Genomic DNA, 17316 nt, shown 5'->3' with positions numbered 1-17316 from the left:
GAGAGCAATATTTAATCTCAAACACATTTAATGTATACAGTACTTACATCAGAAAAGTATACTGACAAGTACAGACGTGTCTAATTCACAGAAAACCCATTTCACTCCGCAAGGTAATGAACTATAAAAACTAGCAGAGAAATTCTACAGAGCGTGCAACAGTTCATTCAGAGCCCAAAGCATTATACTATATATATATTTTTTATTTATATTGCACTATGTCATGATTTATGTAACAAAAATAAAGCCAGAATGGAGAAGCTGTGTGTGAAAAACTAAGTACACCCTTACTGCTTCCATAGGAATTAAGATGCTAAGTAGCAGACAGATGCTGCTAATCAAATGCCCTTGATTAATTCATCATCAGCAAGTGTGACCACCTCTATAAAAGCCGAAGTTTTAGCAGTTTGCTGGTCTGGAGCATTCAGGTGTGTGTTAACACAATGCCAAGGAGGAAAGACATCAGCAATGATCTTAGAAAAGCAATTGTTGCTGCCCATCAATCTGGGAGTGGTGAAAAGGCCATTTCCAAACAATTTAAAGTCCATCATTCTACTGTGAGAAAGATTATTCAAAAGTAGAAAATATTCAAGACAGTTGCCAATCTTCCCAGGAGTGGACGTCCCAGCAAATTCACCCCAAGGTCAGACCGTGCAATGCTCAGAGAAATTGCAAAAAAAAACATAAGTTACATCTCAGACTTTACAGGCCTCAGTTAGCATGTTAAATGTTAAAGTTCATGACAGTACAATTAGAAAAAGAATGAACAAGTATGGTTTGTTTGGAAGGATTGCAAGGAGAACGTCTCTTCTCTCTAAAAAGAACATGGCCGCACGGCTTAGGTTTGCAAAGCTGCATCTGAACAATATACAATATACAATATACTCCTCTGGCTTTTCCCCCCTATAGTTATAATTTAACTTGGTGTGGCAACATCCCAGTCTTGACTTAAATTTTAAACCATATCCCCATTATAATTGACACTTATTCCCTGACGTTACTTCATAGCACTCGTGTCACATGTACTTTTAAGTCCCTCGAAGTGGAATCATGTAATTCAATATTAAAGCAACAACTCTGCCAAGAGTCTTGATCCAGTTGGCCAATTGTTATAACATGCATATGATTTTCAATATATACTGTAAATCTCTGATGTTAAATAACATGAGTTGCCGCTTTTAATTACGATGATATCATGATATATTAAATCTTAAAGCCTACATGGGGGTGGGGGGTGGAAGGGCCCTGGTCACAACTTTAGGCCTAGGCCCCGGTAAATCTGTCAGCGGCGGCCCTGAGTGGGGGGAAAGATTCAGTTTGGGTGGCGGAGAGGGGCCAACCCAGACGCGGCTGACACCAGACGTTCGGCCCGATTTCTGGAACTGGACTGCTGGGGTGGGCCTCCTCTGCTGCCGGGTCTGGGATGGAAGTCCCCGCTCTCCTCCCACCTCCTGTCGGCAGGCATGTATACAGGGGATGTCTATCACTGAAATCTGTTGCCACTCTTAACATACCTGAAACTTACGTTTTCCCTAGTAATCATAGTACCTGGCCAGCAATTGGGTATGTGTAATCTACTTAGGAACTTTACTGACCTTTAAATGGAAGTGTATATAATGATAAATCAACAGAAACATATTGGTGCATTATAAATAAGTTATGAATAATAATTACTGATAGTGATAGATACTAGGATAAAAGAGAGAAAACCAGCGCACTGCAAAAGTGGCTCCCAAGCAAATGAATAGTAAAAATCTTCTTTATTGAATCCATCTAAAAGTGGAGGTTAACACCCTCCTACGCACCTTGATAAAGTGTATGTTTACACGAAACGCGTAGGAGGGTGTTAACCTCCACTTTTAGATGGATTAAATAAAGAAGATTTTTACTATTCATTTGCTTGGGACCCACTTTTGCAGTGCGCTGGTTCTCTCTTTTTCCTATTTGCTTCCAGAGACCAGCATCTCTCTACCAGGCTGCACGCCTCTATAGGACATTGGAAAAGGGGATTGGTGAGTATTATTCATTATTCAATACTTATTGTGAGTCCAGAAACCATCCCAATGAGGGCTTGATCTACGTTATTTTAGCCTTTTTCTTGCCCTTCAGGGATTATTAGTTCTCTTGGGGACTTTACTTCAATTCTCTCACATACCCTTATGTCCCATATTGTTAATTTGTTTATTACAATCATACAAGGGATCAAACGTTGAGCACCTTTATCACTTCAATTTGTTATAGTGATAGATACTACCCTGGGATCAATAAAGGTGAGGACTTAGTAGCTCCCTAACAGGGGGATACCTTGGAGTAGAAATAATGTCACTCTGCACCAGGAACCCACCTGAATCAAATAGAGTTAACAAAAAAAAGGGTCCTATTTCAAAGTGCATGTAAACATCACTGTGCAAAGCTATTGGTTTCACAATCTAAAAAATGTAGGGGTTATTTTTGCCCCTGAAATGAACATGGCTCATGAAAATCTATACACCACTATATAAAAAAGGTGTACACTCCATAAAACCATTACGTAAACCTGTAACATTGATGAGGTCATTGCACTTTCCTAATGCAATTTGCTTTTGTTGCTAGAATAATCATAGCATGCAGCTTTTAATTATCCTCTTATGATCATACTGCAACGGACAAATTAAAAGGCCAAATATTCAAGTGAACCCATTAGAGGTAATTATTAATACCCATTGTTTTCTTCTGAATTGATACCAAATTACTGTTTCTTTGAAAATCCTTTTGATGGGAAGCATTGAATAGCAAATTAAACTAGATACCCATCATTCTTTCAAAAGCATAATAATTAACCTTTACCTTTTAAACACAGGTATTTCAAAACCGTGAACATAAACGTAACAGGTTTGCACAAAAAGAACAGTAAGTGGTCTGAATTAATTGCAGTATACCTACTAATTCATTATTTCACAAAAATGCTGCAGCACATCATTCTGCAATGCACAGTATGACAGTCCACCACTAAAGATAAAAGGGGGCGATACAGTACATCAGGCAAATTTGGAGCAAGTTATAAATTGACGAATTTTCCCGTTGCTTCTTTTTGCATCAGTCTTTGCACCAAGTTTTGTGCCATTTGCGCCACCTTCCGATTTGTGGAGTGACAATAGGAGTTACATGATGCACAGATTGTTACCCAGATGCAGCAACATCTGCGTCACTATTGTATCCTGGATTTGCGTTAAAAAAAAAAGCCGACAGGTCATCAGCTGTCTGAGTAGGTGTGCTGGCTATGCACTTCTATAACCCAGGCTGTGGTGAAAATCTGTGTAATGCGGCAGGCATAAGCTTATCTTAAAATGGATTTGAAGCACTGTGCTCATTTGCATGTCATTTCCCAGAATTCCTGGCTGCAGGGGAAGCATTGTATGCTAGGAGATAATGGTGAGTGGCAGGGTTGCAGACCTGTCTGAGACATGTGAATATGCTTACAAGTGATATTTTTATTTGCTGCATCAAATGTACGAAACACTTTCTTACATTTGATGCAAATGTACGTGGAAAATTGAGCAATGCGTCAAACAACAGTAGGTTGATACATGTCCCCCAAAGTATCTTTTCATTTTATGCTACCAGTGTACATGCAACTTTACATAGTAAAGCAATATATTCAGAATGTATTACATCCTAGAAAAGGTTCACAATCCAATGTGAAACTCAAAGGGATACAGTGATGTGACCAAAGAAAGAAAGTAATGTATCCGGTTTTAATAATGTCTTGTACAGAAACTATTGACATCCACTTCAGAGCCACCTCTCGCCCTTCAAAATCACCAAAATAATTTCAAACAGAGTAGGGGAAAAAAAAAAAAATCACACACACACACACACACACACACACACACACACACACACACACACACACACACACACACACACACACACACACACACACACACACACACACACACACACACACACACACACACACACTATCCTATGTCCATTGAAAAATAATATTTTTGTCTCAAGAAACTCATTTACAACAATATTAATGATTTTCTAAAAAGGTAGGGAGAGGTGTAGAAGCAAGAAGTGATGGGCTAGACAGAATAGATAGGAACTGGGAAATAGCTATAGGTCACTGGGGTGGGGTAGAGTGAAGGCATAGTTTAAGGAGGCACCCTCATTAAATATAGATAATACTAGAAAAACCTGTAAAGAATAAAATTCATGGGAGGAGAAAGGCAGGAGCAGATAACCCAACAAATAGTAGAGCAGTCGAAACCCTAGCACAGATTGTCAACAAACTTAAGTGCACGCTTGCTAATGCAAAAAGCCTGGCAGGTAAAATGGGGAGCTTGAAATCCCTAGAAAAGAGGAATATAATGGTGATGGGTATTATTGAAACATGGTGGGATGAAACTCATGAGCGAGCACTTAATTTAGAGGGCTATTCCCTTTTTGAGAGGGACCGTGCAAATGGAAAAAAGGATGGTGGAGTTTGTTTATTTGTATACCCAGATTGAAACCCTTTTATATAGGGCAGATGTTTATGAAAGGACAATTAAAAATGCTCAGACCGAGTTAAAATTTACATCGCAGGTATAAGTTCCAAAAAAATTTTTTGTAAGGTCCGGTTTATAACACCATCAAATGTTTGAGAGTTTGAGGAAGCCAAACAACTTTTGCACATGGAAAAGGAAAGGAAACTAGTTCATGTTTTAATTATAGGTGGTTTTATTTATCTGTACATCAAAGTAATGAGATAAGGACTACAGCTAAAAAGGAAACAGGTTTTTGGGTGTGCTAAAATGACAATAAAATGACCAAATTATGAAGGAACAAACTAGGAAGGGGGAATTACTGGACCTAGTGATCTCAAACAATGTAAAAGTATTACATATTCAAGTGAAGGAAAGTGGTGATAACATGGTCTCATTTTGAATAAATGCATCAAAAAAACAGTATTACAGTACTGTATATGGTTGCAAGAAAGACTCAATTTTAGAAAGGCCTATTTTAGTCAACTACGAAAAACTACAGGGAATAGATTGAGATGAAGTTCTTGCAGGAAACAAATATGGAAGATAAATGGGCCATCCCTAAAACATTTTTAGAGCAGTACACAAATCCGTGTATACACTTCGATAACAAATACAAGGAAACAAATCCAAATGAATGTGGCTAAATAAACAGGTTGGGGAGAAAATGCAAAGGAAGCGGCATTTAGATCAGGGGTGTGCAAACTTTTTCTTTGCGCCAGTCTGCCTGCACTCCCCCCCACCCACTCTTACCTTGTCTCCGGCGTCATTTGACGCCACAACGTCATGTGACGTTGCGTTGCCAGAAGCCGGCTGAGAGCAGGTAAGAGGGAGTTACAGATGACTCATGCACTCCCTCGGCATTTCATTTAAAATGTTGTGGGGAAGAGTGCGAGGCCTCTAAGCGCCGGTGCCACCCCCAGAAAATGTTGCACCCCCCACTTTGCGCACCCATGATTTAGATAATGCTTCACCTACCCAACCTGTGGAACGGGCCTTACGCCGTGGAATAGAACGGAGCCCACCCAAGTGGTGATTGCGTTGATTGGGCCGACTTCTGGTGGGGCCTAACTTCTGAGTTAGGACCACCTGGCTGGGCTCCCTGCACCACCGGGTAAGGCACCGCAGCGCAGGTAAGTGGTGCAGTGCCCAACTGTTGGCTGCCCCAGGAGACGGCGTTTCCTTCAGAGAGAGATGGAGGATGTTGCTCCTACAGATCAGAGTTTCTCTCTGCTACCTATATTTTCTGGTTATTACTCAACGTGACAGGGAAAAAAATGGGTTCGAAGGCAAACAAAAATGTGACATCACAAGGATGAAGAAAATAAAATGGCAGTGGGCCACATATCACAACAAGAAAAGACCATTGTGAGCAAAGATGGTTCTCAAATGAATTCCCAAAAGATCAAGACAACAATCAAAAAGTAAAATGGGAGGATGAAATTAGAAAATTTGTTGGAGCACCATGGAGGCTTGCAAACTAAGGCTGCCCTTATAGTGCCGGCGACAGTGACGCGACACCGCGTCAAAACAAATGCATTGCCGACATCAGTGCGCTTATAGTAAGCGCGATGCAACGGAGCGACGGCTTGGTCGCGATCACAGGAAGTCATCTCAATTTGATTTTTCCAGCGACCACAGCCGGATGTCGCCGGCACTATAAGCGTAGCCTTAGTGTATGGAAAGACTAATCGGAAAAGGTTTTCAAGCAGATTTGTAACAAAAAGATTACAAAAGAGAATATAAATCGGACCGTATTAGTGTCAGATGAGTAGACAAATAATTGGCAGAGAAGGCAGTGAGGTACAGTAATAAACAAAATATAATGTCTCTGTATTTACCAAGATCTAGCCAATTGCAAAAATATTACAAGAGGAAGCCGCAACCACAACATTCATATTAGCTTCAAAACAGGAAGAAGTGACAATTGCAAGTCTAAAATCAGTAAATGAATGAACATGTAGTAAAAAGAAAATATTACATGAAAGAGCTTACCTATATCAGCAATCAGACTTCCCGACTCCTGGGCCAAAATGAACTTCTGTACTTTCGGCCACGCCTTGTACCGTTTGTCGTTAAAGTAAGGTGCAATCTTCTCATACACACTGTGGACATGGTCTCTTTCCAGACGGCTTGCCTCCTTCTCCATCGCTTGTCCTGTTACGTCATTGATGTGATTAAAAGGCCTAGAGGGAAAAACAGAATACTCTACTGACCAAAGACCCAACCAGAAGCAATAGCAGAACTTTATCATTCATACAGAAATACAAATTAGCTACTCCAAATCAAAATATTTATGGGATTTGGGTAACCAGGCATCATCTACTCTAAAAATCCATATGGCTCCACTTGATTATTTGGTGGGGCTCAAAAATCAAACATGAAAACTACCTTGATAAAATAGAGATAATTCTGAAAAACTGGTCTGGTTGTACTCAATGCTAAAACAGGGTATATTAAAAAGATAATATTACTTGTAAAGTTATTGTTTAGCTATATTCTCTGCCCGCAAGGGAGAGTTACATTTAACTTGCACTATTACCACAGAGTCGACTCCTGCAAGGGAACATCTAAATTGAGGGAATGTGTTGGACAAGGATCATGCTACAAAGCAGGGGCAGAACTAGTCACCAATGGGTCCCGGTGCAAGTTTAAAAAAAACAAAAAACCTCTCCCCCGGGGCCCAACTTGTGGAGCGGGCCTTAAGCTACAAGAAAGAATGAAGCCCACCCAGGTGGTGATTGTGTTGGTTGGGCCCATCTTCTGGTGGGGCCTAACTTCCGAGTTAGGACCACATGGCTAGGCTCCCTGCTCCACTGGGTAAGGCCCTGCATCGCGGGTAAGGCCCTGCATCGCAGGTAAGGCTTCGGGAGGAGGGGTGTCTTTAGAAATGCAGAAACGTTGTTCCAGTTGCTAAAATAAGTGCTAGAAAAGTGGTTCGGCGCATGGACGATGGGCCCCCAACGCTGGTGGGCCATGGTGAAGCCGAATCAACCTCACATATAATAGTTACGCCACTGCTGCAAAGTCAAAATTTCTACCAGATGTAAATAATCTATAGTTCACAAAACAGTAATATTTTTATTTTTTTTAACGTTAAATTAGCTACAGAAGAGACCTAGTGCAAAATATGCCACTGAAAAGCAATGCCTTCTGTACTTATAACTTCTTAACTGGTTAATTACATCAGAGAATAAACCTAAGCAGAACTCCCGTTCCACAGTTAAAACCTACTGGGAACAACAACTGAAGTGAAGATTGAAATAGGGAAACAAATAACAATCCGACACGGATAGTGCAACAGTACAATCCACTGAAAGAATGTCCACAATGCTGCTGAATTTCCATTGTAACAATTCAACCAAATAGATAATGTGATGGAATCTTACCTGCACAAACTAGTAAGCTCCACCTCCTTTCAGATTTACTCAGGGACCCAAGCACACTGTGCTAATGTAACCGCTAAACACAAAATCACTGCTGCCTTCTCAATCCGGTGAAGTAAAACACTGAACCAAGCACCTCTATGTTTCCTCCTGAATCAAACGTTTGACTATTAGGGGAGGGGCAACATGTCACAGGTGTCGCTTCTAGTTTACACGCTCCAGTTTCTTAAACTCTTCAGTTTCTTTAGCTTACAAGTAGAAACTTGTCACCTGTAGATAGTTTTCTATAATGAAACTCCAAACTGAACTTCATTACGACACAGAAGCCTATGTACAAAGTGTGGGAAACAGCTTTTTGGGAGCAGAACTGATGCAAAGAAAACTCATTTGAAAATAGTGCTTCTGTGCACTTCTGTACTAACCTGCAAATTTCTCAATCTGAGCCATTAGCGGCAGAAATGTATGCTAGGTGTGCAGATGTTAATGGTATGTACTAAAAAAAATTAAAAATGATCTAGTACACCAAATAAAAGAAAATGCGTCAAAATCATCCGCAAGTTCAAATTTGCATGAGCAAGTCTGTTAATAGTGTTAGCACATAATTTATGTATTTGGCACAGCAGGGATGTTTTATTATATAGGTTACCAAAAGTTATTATTTTCACAGCATGGCTATTATATATAATATAGCACTCATGTATACTTCCTAACACTAGTTATAAATACAAATACACAACTTGGTTTGAATTTAAATTGCACCAAATCAGGTATTTAACAGGACACAGAGTTAAAAATAATTGAACTCTTCATACATATCGTGCACATATTATGAAGGTTTATATTACTTTTTAGCACTGACATTTTAGTACGTAGGACCCACAATCCCTTTATCTGGCGTTCTTTAAATTTAGAGCCTGCTTAAAATTGCCCAACATAATTCTACTATTCCCCATCTAACACAACATGTTATTTGCATGGCAACACATCACTAGATGGGGTAACATAACAGACAAATCGGGTAACAAGGGGGAAGAAAAATATGGGTTCATGTTCCACAAAGCAATACTGGGAAGGTACACTAATCCAGGCTCCATTAGGGAATAAAAACAAACCAGTAATTTAAAAAAAAAAAATGATAGAGAGATCTATATCTATATATAAAGATCAGCGCTCCTCTCAATATAAATGTGAATTAATAATGATAGAAATATAACATTAGGTGCAAATACAAAAAGATAATCTCAAATACATGGAGTGAATACTTACAGTATGTGATAAATCTAAAGTCCAGTACAGGAATCCATAAATGTGTATACGAATGCACAATCAAAATGGAAAATTTTACTTTAAACGAAAAAATAAAATCCAGAGTCAGGGGCTGCTTCTCAGAGAATGGACCACATCCCAGGAAAAATCTATAAAACAAAAATGAAAAAAGTGCACACTCCTTAGTGTGTCAGAGTATAACAATTTGAATTTATTGGATCCACAAGGAACTTGAATTGCTAGCAAGCTGGTGGTAAATGGAGGGGAAAGCTGGTACTGTATGATACGAATAAGAGTCCGCACTAAAAGCACCGCAACAATATTGCTCCGGCAGGTGAGGGGACGCCAAATTGCTTGCTCTACTGGGTAATTACTAGTGCACAGTCTGACGTGATGTACAACGTGATGATGCAAAAGCCCAACGCATTTCGTCACCGCATGGATGACTACTTAGTGAGCATACAAAATACTTAGAGAAACAACTCTAGAGACTGATTGGCTAATAGGAAACATCTAATGAACCAAGTACTGATAGGTGAATAAATGACACCCATTTTAAATACATAATGAACCCCAGGTAAACAATGTGCAATCTGCCGTCTTTGATTGCTCCTTTAATTGCATCAGGTTTCGAAAAATGTTCAGCGCACAACAGTGTTTATATTTTAGTGGTGGAATGATAAGTGCAAATAGCGCTCGTGCAAACAAAATACAGTGATAAACAATACGTGAAAAAAACCTGTGATACAAATGTAGCCAGGTCTCCCCAGCACGCCCGCACCCCCCTCACCTAACTGCCGATCGCGGGGGCCGCCGCGTCCAATGGCGGCTCCGTTCGGCGATGGCAGGGGAGAGGGCGGTCAGGTCCCGGCTCGGGGGTTGCCGGGGACGTGTGCGGCCGGTTGCCCCGGCCGCACGCGCATCTCAGGGCTCCCGGCCCCAATGTTATTGTAAGGGCCTCGGGACTACAATTCCCATGAGGCTTAGGGCCAGGCACACCAGGTGGTACAGTGTGGCCAATGAGGGCCAAGAGTCTGAGAGGAATTGGATACTTTTCGCGGGCAGAGAGCTGCGTAGTCAGTTAGAGCAAGGTCAGAGGAAGGAACAGACAAGGGAAGGAGGTAGGGTGCAGGAGAGAGGGACTCCCCTGTATTAGGCCAGCACCCCCTTGGTCCAAGATAGCTCAGCTCCCCAGTAAGGTGAGTGTTGCCAGGGGCAGCCCTCAGGTTAGGGACCCTGCCACTTACATTAGTGGGAGCTGGGAAAGGAAGGTGACAGAGAGTTGGAGTCAGGGAGCTGTAGGGAAGAGAGGGTGCGGGGAGTGAGTGCAGCTTCTGCCCCATATAGGTACCTACACCCCAGGTAGGCCCCAACTCCCCACTAGTTGAGTGGGTAATTGCTTAGGGAGGTCCTAGAGAGGGACGAGGCCCCTAGTTTGGAGTGCTGCCTTGTCAGAGTCACAGCGGGCATTGCTGTGAGGTCTGACAGGCAGGCACCTTGTATAGCAGCACGTTGGCTGTTAGAGTTAGTGAGGCTTAGGGATGTGGGTAGTTAGGGGAGTGGGACAGGTCCTGACCCTTTAGGCCCATAGGAGTATCCCAAGCCACCATAGGTTGCTGTATTATAGGGACGGCCTATAGTGCAGCACGTGCCCCTTATGTAGGTAGGGACACAGAGAAGTATCGCTGTTCCCGTGAGGCGGTTGGACCCACGTTGGGGTCCACAGAGACTGTTCCGGAGTGGGACCGCTCTAGCGGTCCACGTACAAGGAGTGCAGTGGAGGATCAGAAAGAGGCATCGCCCGACTGATCCTTTGAGAAGCTTGTTGCTGACCCGAGCACCGGAGTGCTCGGCAGGTATTATACCAACACATGTGCACCAACAGGCCTAGAGGTTCTTAGTGACTGCGCAGTCACCCATTGACTATCTCGGTAGGAGTACGGGACATTGGGTGGGGTTCTTGGGACACTGGGTGGGATCACCTAGTGTTGGGGAATCGTCCTGCGAGACGTCATTGTCAGTGTCTCCTCGTGAGAGGGACACAGGTTATTATTATATGTTAGTAAAGTCATTAGTTATATAATCTCTGTGTGTGTGGTTTCTGAGTGGGTTCCTATGTAGGGTCATTCTACACTTCCATAGAATCCTACATAGGTGGAGGCGCTGAAAGAAGATACGTTCCAGAGGATTCACCCCAGGCTCTCACTAGCGGAGGCTCAGACCTCCTGTGAGCCTGCAGGTATATGCACCACACCGGGTAACACCGTATGTTCTACGCACCCACACTATATATGCGATTGGGTGGGGTGGAATACCCGTTACATTTGGAGGCGCTGCTGAGATACCACCTGGGGTGCCCTGTTCCAATTTTTTCCAAATTGTCCCGTCCCTATTTTTGTCACCATGTTTGTAAAGTCCGGACACGAGGTACTTGCCTGGGCTTTGAGGCAATATCTAGACCCTGGACAGGTAGTGGCGGTAGGAGGCATTCCCGTAACTATACCCAAAATGAAGGTCCGGGAGTATATGTGTAAAATTCCTGAGTGGCCGTGGACATGTGTCTTAGATGAGGAGCAAGATCCCACGTCCACATACATGGAAAACCATTCTTTTTGTAGTAACCCACACTGAGAATATATGCCTGGCAGAGGCACCGTCCGCACTGTTCATGCCCGGGGGCCCCTCAGAAGGGTACCCCCTAGTCTACGCAGACCAAGCAGGATGGCGTCTACCGCCAAATCAGGAGAGCGCACGTGCTGCTGACTGCCAACCTGCACAGCAAGATGTTGCAACAATCTGTCCGGGTTTGGCGCGAAACTCGGAGCCCCTCCCCTGTGATGTGAGTGACTCAGTGCAGAGCCAAAACCACTCTCTTGTAGAAAGTGCCCTTCCTTCAGATTCCACCAGGGGGAGCAAGCCCGGTTATCTTCAACCATACATTGACGCCGTAATAGATTCTTTGCTCTCTGAGGATGAAGCTGTGATAGACTCTTTGATCTCTGAGGATGAGGATGAGATAGACTGTCAGGGGATACACCCTAATGTGTATGTGCCCTGGCGAGCGCCAGGAATAGAACTCCTTATGCTAATGTGCCCCTGTTTGCAAGAAGCCTATGTCGACGGAGCCGACATGTCCCAGTTACCGCTAAACTTCAAGATGACTGAGGTAGGCGGAGAACCGGGTGTACAGTGCTTTAGTCCCACCTGTGACTGCTCTAGAGGTGCACTGGCGTGGGAACCTAAATGTGATTGCTGCGGTGCAATTTTTTTGATGCCTATTGTACCACAGCCTACAGAGCCAGCTAAGGAGCCAAGTGAACCCTTGGCGGAGAAGAGTGCGACCGCAGTGGAGGTACCGGAGCACGCCAGCTTCGTACCAACACCCACTGGCTGTATTACAGAAGAATCTGGTGACTCCCTTGCGGAGGATCCTGTCGTGATATCCTCCGGGGAAGAGGTTGAAGTCCCATCGGTGGCGATGCGCCTACCGGCGAACCACCCCAGCGGTGATACAGAGGAGACAGAGGAATCACAGGGTAAGGTGTCTATACCCCCGTCTTCCTTTAGTGAAATCATCGAATCAACTATTTCGGCGGATACAGAGCCTGCTGTGGGCCCGTGGGCCCTAGAGGAGGTGTATCCAGATGTTGCGGACCCTGCTGTGGGCCCGTGTGCCCTACAACGACCCGTCCGGTCTACTACGATGGTACCATCGGTCCTAGAATGGGGACCAGTACCTACAGACGACAAGGGTGAGTCGACTGCCCCAGGGGTGTCGGGGGTGAGCCTCCAGGTGACCGCGGAGCATGATGGCTCCTTAAGTCTGGTCGCCCGGGCGAAGGGCTCCCCTCTGCATCGCGTCCTGGTGGAGGTGTCCTCATTAGAAGGTAGCTGTCCAGAGAAGAGAGTGGACCATTGTCTACAGCCGATCCTTCCGGAAGAAGGGAAGCCCATCGTCAGCCAGCCGAGTGGTAAGGAACCCCCTTGTTCCCCACAGACTCCGATGGAGGTGGCCGTGAAGAAGCCCAAAGCTACGGTTCCTGAGCGGAGTGTGAGCCCGTGCGCTCCGACACCAGTGGTCCCAGGACTGGGATCCAACGCTCCCGAGTTTCCAGCGCGTGAGTGGACTGTTCCAGAAGAGTTGGGGACAGGTCCCGATACCACCAAGGTGGGAACTGACAGCGTCCCAGAGGACCTGTTGGCCACCGTGAAGCACTGCAGGGGTAAGGTGTCTACTCTTTCCCCCCTGCCAGGTGAAACCGAGACATTGTCCAGTGCTCGCTTCTCAGTGGAAGCCTCACAAAAATATGGGGACAAAGACTGTGTGGAGAGAGATTCAGGGAAAGCTGCCTCCTTTAAGCTCAAAAAGGAGCGCCCCATTCCCCAGGTAGTGTACCGCGGGAAAGGTCCCGGCCTCCTGGTCTACCGCATCCATGCCGCGGATGACCGGGTAAAGGCCTGCTTCAGAGACATTGTGCTACTCTTCCCACCAGGGGGAGGAAGTAGTACAGAACCGGTGACTGTTTCCCCAGAGTGTGCTCTCCAAGAAATTTTTCTGGGGGAGGCTCACGGACGCAAAAGTGAGGTACCCCCACATGTTCAGTTCGGGGCACCCCACACATGGTCTCAGCCAGTCTCGGGTATTATTGAGGGTGATGTATCATGTAACCTGATGTGTAAATTCGACCTGATAAGTGTACCAATTATGACATGCAATTTTTTATTGTGTAACCTTATGTCAGGGTAAGGCGTTCTCCAAGCGAGGACGTTGGATTTTCCACCAGGGGGAGAGTGTAGCCAGGTCTCCCCGGCACGCCCGCACCCCCCTCACCTAACTGCCGATCGCGGGGGCCGCCGCGTCCAATGGCGGCTCCGTTCGGCGATGGCAGGGGAGAGGGCGGTCAGGTCCCGGCTCGGGGGTTGCCGGGGACGCGTGCGGCCGGTTGCCAAGGCCGCACGCGCATCTCAGGGCTCCCGGCGCTCCCGGAGCCGGGCGGATAGGGCGCCGCCATGTTGTGCAGGGTCGCGCATGCGCAGTAGGTCCCCGGCGGCCCAGATAGCTCGCGCATGCGCAGGGAGAACCCTAGAGCCAGGGAACAGTTGCGTGAGGGCAGGGAAAGCGCAGGAGAGTCGCGCGAGAGTAGGGATAGCGCAGGAAGGGTTGCGGCGGCCATTAGGAGTTAGTGTAGGCAGAGAGGAGGAGCGCACGCGGCCCCAATGTTATTGTAAGGGCCTCGGGACTACAATTCCCATGAGGCTTAGGGCCAGGCACACCAGGTGGTACAGTGTGGCCAATGAGGGCCAAGAGTCTGAGAGGAATTGGATACTTTTCGCGGGCAGAGAGCTGCTTAGTCAGTTAGAGCATGGTCAGAGGAAGGAACAGACAAGGGAAGGAGGTAGGGTGCAGGAGAGAGGGACTCCCCTGTATTAGGTCAGCACCCCCTTGGTCCAAGATAGCTCAGCTCCCCAGTAAGGTGAGTGTTGCCAGGGGCAGCCCTCAGGTTAGGGACCCTGCCACTTACATTAGTGGGAGCTGGGAAAGGAAGGTGACAGAGAGTTGGAGTCAGGGAGCTGTAGGGAAGAGAGGGTGCGGGGAGTGAGTGCAGCTTCTGCCCCATATAGGTACCTACACCCCAGGTAGGCCCCAACTCCCCACTAGTTGAGTGGGTAATTGCTTAGGGAGGTCCTAGAGAGGGACGCGGCCCCTAGTTTGGAGTGCTGCCTTGTCAGAGTCACAGCGGGCATTGCTGTGAGGTCTGACAGGCAGGCACCTTGTATAGCAGCACGTTGGCTGTTAGAGTTAGTGAGGCTTAGGGATGTGGGTAGTTAGGGGAGTGGGACAGGTCCTGACCCTTTAGGCCCATAGGAGTATCCCAAGCCACCATAGGTTGCTGTATTATAGGGACGGCCTATAGTGCAGCACGTGCCCCTTATGTAGGTAGGGACACAGAGAAGTATCGCTGTTCCCGTGAGGCGGTTGGACCCACGTTGGGGTCCACAGAGACTGTTCCGGAGTGGGACCGCTCTAGCGGTCCACGTACAAGGAGTGCAGTGGAGGATCAGAAAGAGGCATCGCCCGACTGATCCTTTGAGAAGCTTGTTGCTGACCCGAGCACCGGAGTGCTCGGCAGGTATTATACCAACACATGTGCACCAACAGGCCTAGAGGTTCTTAGTGACTGCGCAGTCACCCATTGACTATCTCGGTAGGAGTACGGGACATTGGGTGGGGTTCTTGGGACACTGGGTGGGATCACCTAGTGTTGGGGAATCGTCCTGCGAGACGTCATTGTCAGTGTCTCCTCGTGAGAGGGACACAGGTTATTATTATATGTTAGTAAAGTCATTAGTTATATAATCTCTGTGTGTGTGGTTTCTGAGTGGGTTCCTATGTAGGGTCATTCTACACTTCCATAGAATCCTACATAGGTGGAGGCGCTGAAAGAAGATACGTTCCAGAGGATTCACCCCAGGCTCTCACTAGCGGAGGCTCAGACCTCCTGTGAGCCTGCAGGTATATGCACCACACCGGGTAACACCGTATGTTCTACGCACCCACACTATATATGCGATTGGGTGGGGTGGAATACCCGTTACACAAAGTTCAATGAAGGTAGTCCTTGAGCTGCCCAATGAGGTGATTCTGGTATCTTCCAACCAGATACGAAGTCTGTGGGAGGAAACCTCCTGTGGCGCTAAAAATGCAACAAACACTACAATAGTGCATTACCCAGGGACACTATTGTAGTGTTTGTTGCATTTTTGTCTCCCTTCTGTGAGGCTTGCAGTTCAAGACAAGAACTCTTGTACAAGATCTTACTTCCATTCATACCTTAGCGCCACAGGAGGTTTCCTCCCACAGTGTTTATATTTTAGTCTACCCACTTGTATAAAATAGGTCATAACATTTTGTTTCATTAACATTTCTAAAAGATAAATATTTTAACAAAGTGCTGATCAGACACCTATTACTACAGTATATACAGTACTGTACTCATGTTATTTCTACTATATGTCATGTTATCCTATAGTAAATACAGTATCAGCCACACCCAAAAAGCTGTTTGGTTTGTTTTTGTTTGCAAAATGAAACGGATTATAAAAAAAGAAATTATTATCAGGTGGGTAAATTCTACTCTGCTAGTTTATGAAAACTGAAATTACATTTAGCTAAAAATGGTGCAGAAAGCAAATTCTTTGCTGAACACATTTCAGTTATGAAAAGTACATACATATGTTTTTAAATCAGCAACACCACCTGAACGTACAGAGAGATAAATGCCTAGGCGCAATATCAGCATTTAGGATGGAATAATGTCATTTCAGTAATTAAAGATCTCTCATACCACCTAATGGCAAGAAACCAACCACTAAATAAAAAGTAACAAATGAATAGATAACACTTCTTTTATGGTGACTGTTACACAGCTCTATCCACAAATCTAGATCAATTATTCATGCAGGTGTATAAACGGAAGGCAAATTGTGTCATCTATTGTTTTCTGGAACTGTAATATTTTTACGTATACATTTTGACAAATTCCCTTTAGATTGGAAGCTCTCGGGAGCAGGGCCGTCATTACATCTTTCTGTTTGTGCATGTTTGTCCTTATTTGTATTGTTTATGTAATTATCAAATCTCTGTACCACCATTGTACCACATTGCAGAATATGTTGGGCTTTTTACAAATAAACACCAATAACAAAAAGATAGGACTGCAAGAAAACAAATACAGAAAAGGTAAAAAGTTAAAGCAGAAATCAACATTGCTTGCCATTTTTTTCCCTAACCAGAACCATAGCGTCCCGCAGAGCTGCTCCCCCCAGTTCCCGCAGCTCTGGCACTGGGCAGAATATCTGCCTGCCACACACAAGATGGCTCTGGGGTCCGTACTTGCAGTGGCAGACAATGAAAAGATGCACCTTTTTCATAAGTGTCCCTGCGGCCATGTTTGTAATCCTGGTGACCATATTTATCAAAACGTACAGGGGAGAAAAAAAAATGTATTCATGTGGCTGCAATTCTCTTAAACATTGTGTTTGATAGCATAATGAATAACAATAAAGATTCATATTATCTAAGTGAACAAGTATACATTTTTTTTTTAAAACACAGAAGGTATATACTGCTCACTAAGTGAAAATAATGTAAT

At 44.9% G+C, this 17316-nt stretch overlaps 1 protein-coding gene across 5 annotated transcripts in view; it reads right to left on the bottom strand.

Moving 5' to 3' along the window:
- Positions 1-17316, bottom strand: part of LOC142490183 (putative tRNA methyltransferase 9B) — a 42980-nt gene that overhangs the window by 11694 nt on the left and 13970 nt on the right. For 2 of the 5 annotated variants that reach the window (XM_075592127.1, XM_075592124.1), the window contains 2 exons: positions 9164-9312; positions 6507-6697 (listed from right to left, as the gene is read on the bottom strand). In XM_075592127.1, the coding sequence (XP_075448242.1) occupies positions 6507-6660 (154 nt within the window). In that variant the 5' untranslated portion in view covers positions 6661-6697; positions 9164-9312. Of the gene's footprint in view, positions 1-6506; positions 6698-7900; positions 8531-9163; positions 9313-17316 lie in introns of those variants that run through there. The other 3 variants (XM_075592123.1, XM_075592128.1, XM_075592125.1) reach the window with 2 other exon arrangements.

The sequence above is a fragment of the Ascaphus truei genome, chromosome 3 (assembly GCF_040206685.1).
Source record: "Ascaphus truei isolate aAscTru1 chromosome 3, aAscTru1.hap1, whole genome shotgun sequence".
Taxonomy (NCBI): domain Eukaryota; kingdom Metazoa; phylum Chordata; class Amphibia; order Anura; family Ascaphidae; genus Ascaphus; species Ascaphus truei.
The sequence above is the reverse complement of the archived record's forward strand: the minus strand, read 5'-3'. Positions and strand labels throughout refer to the sequence as shown.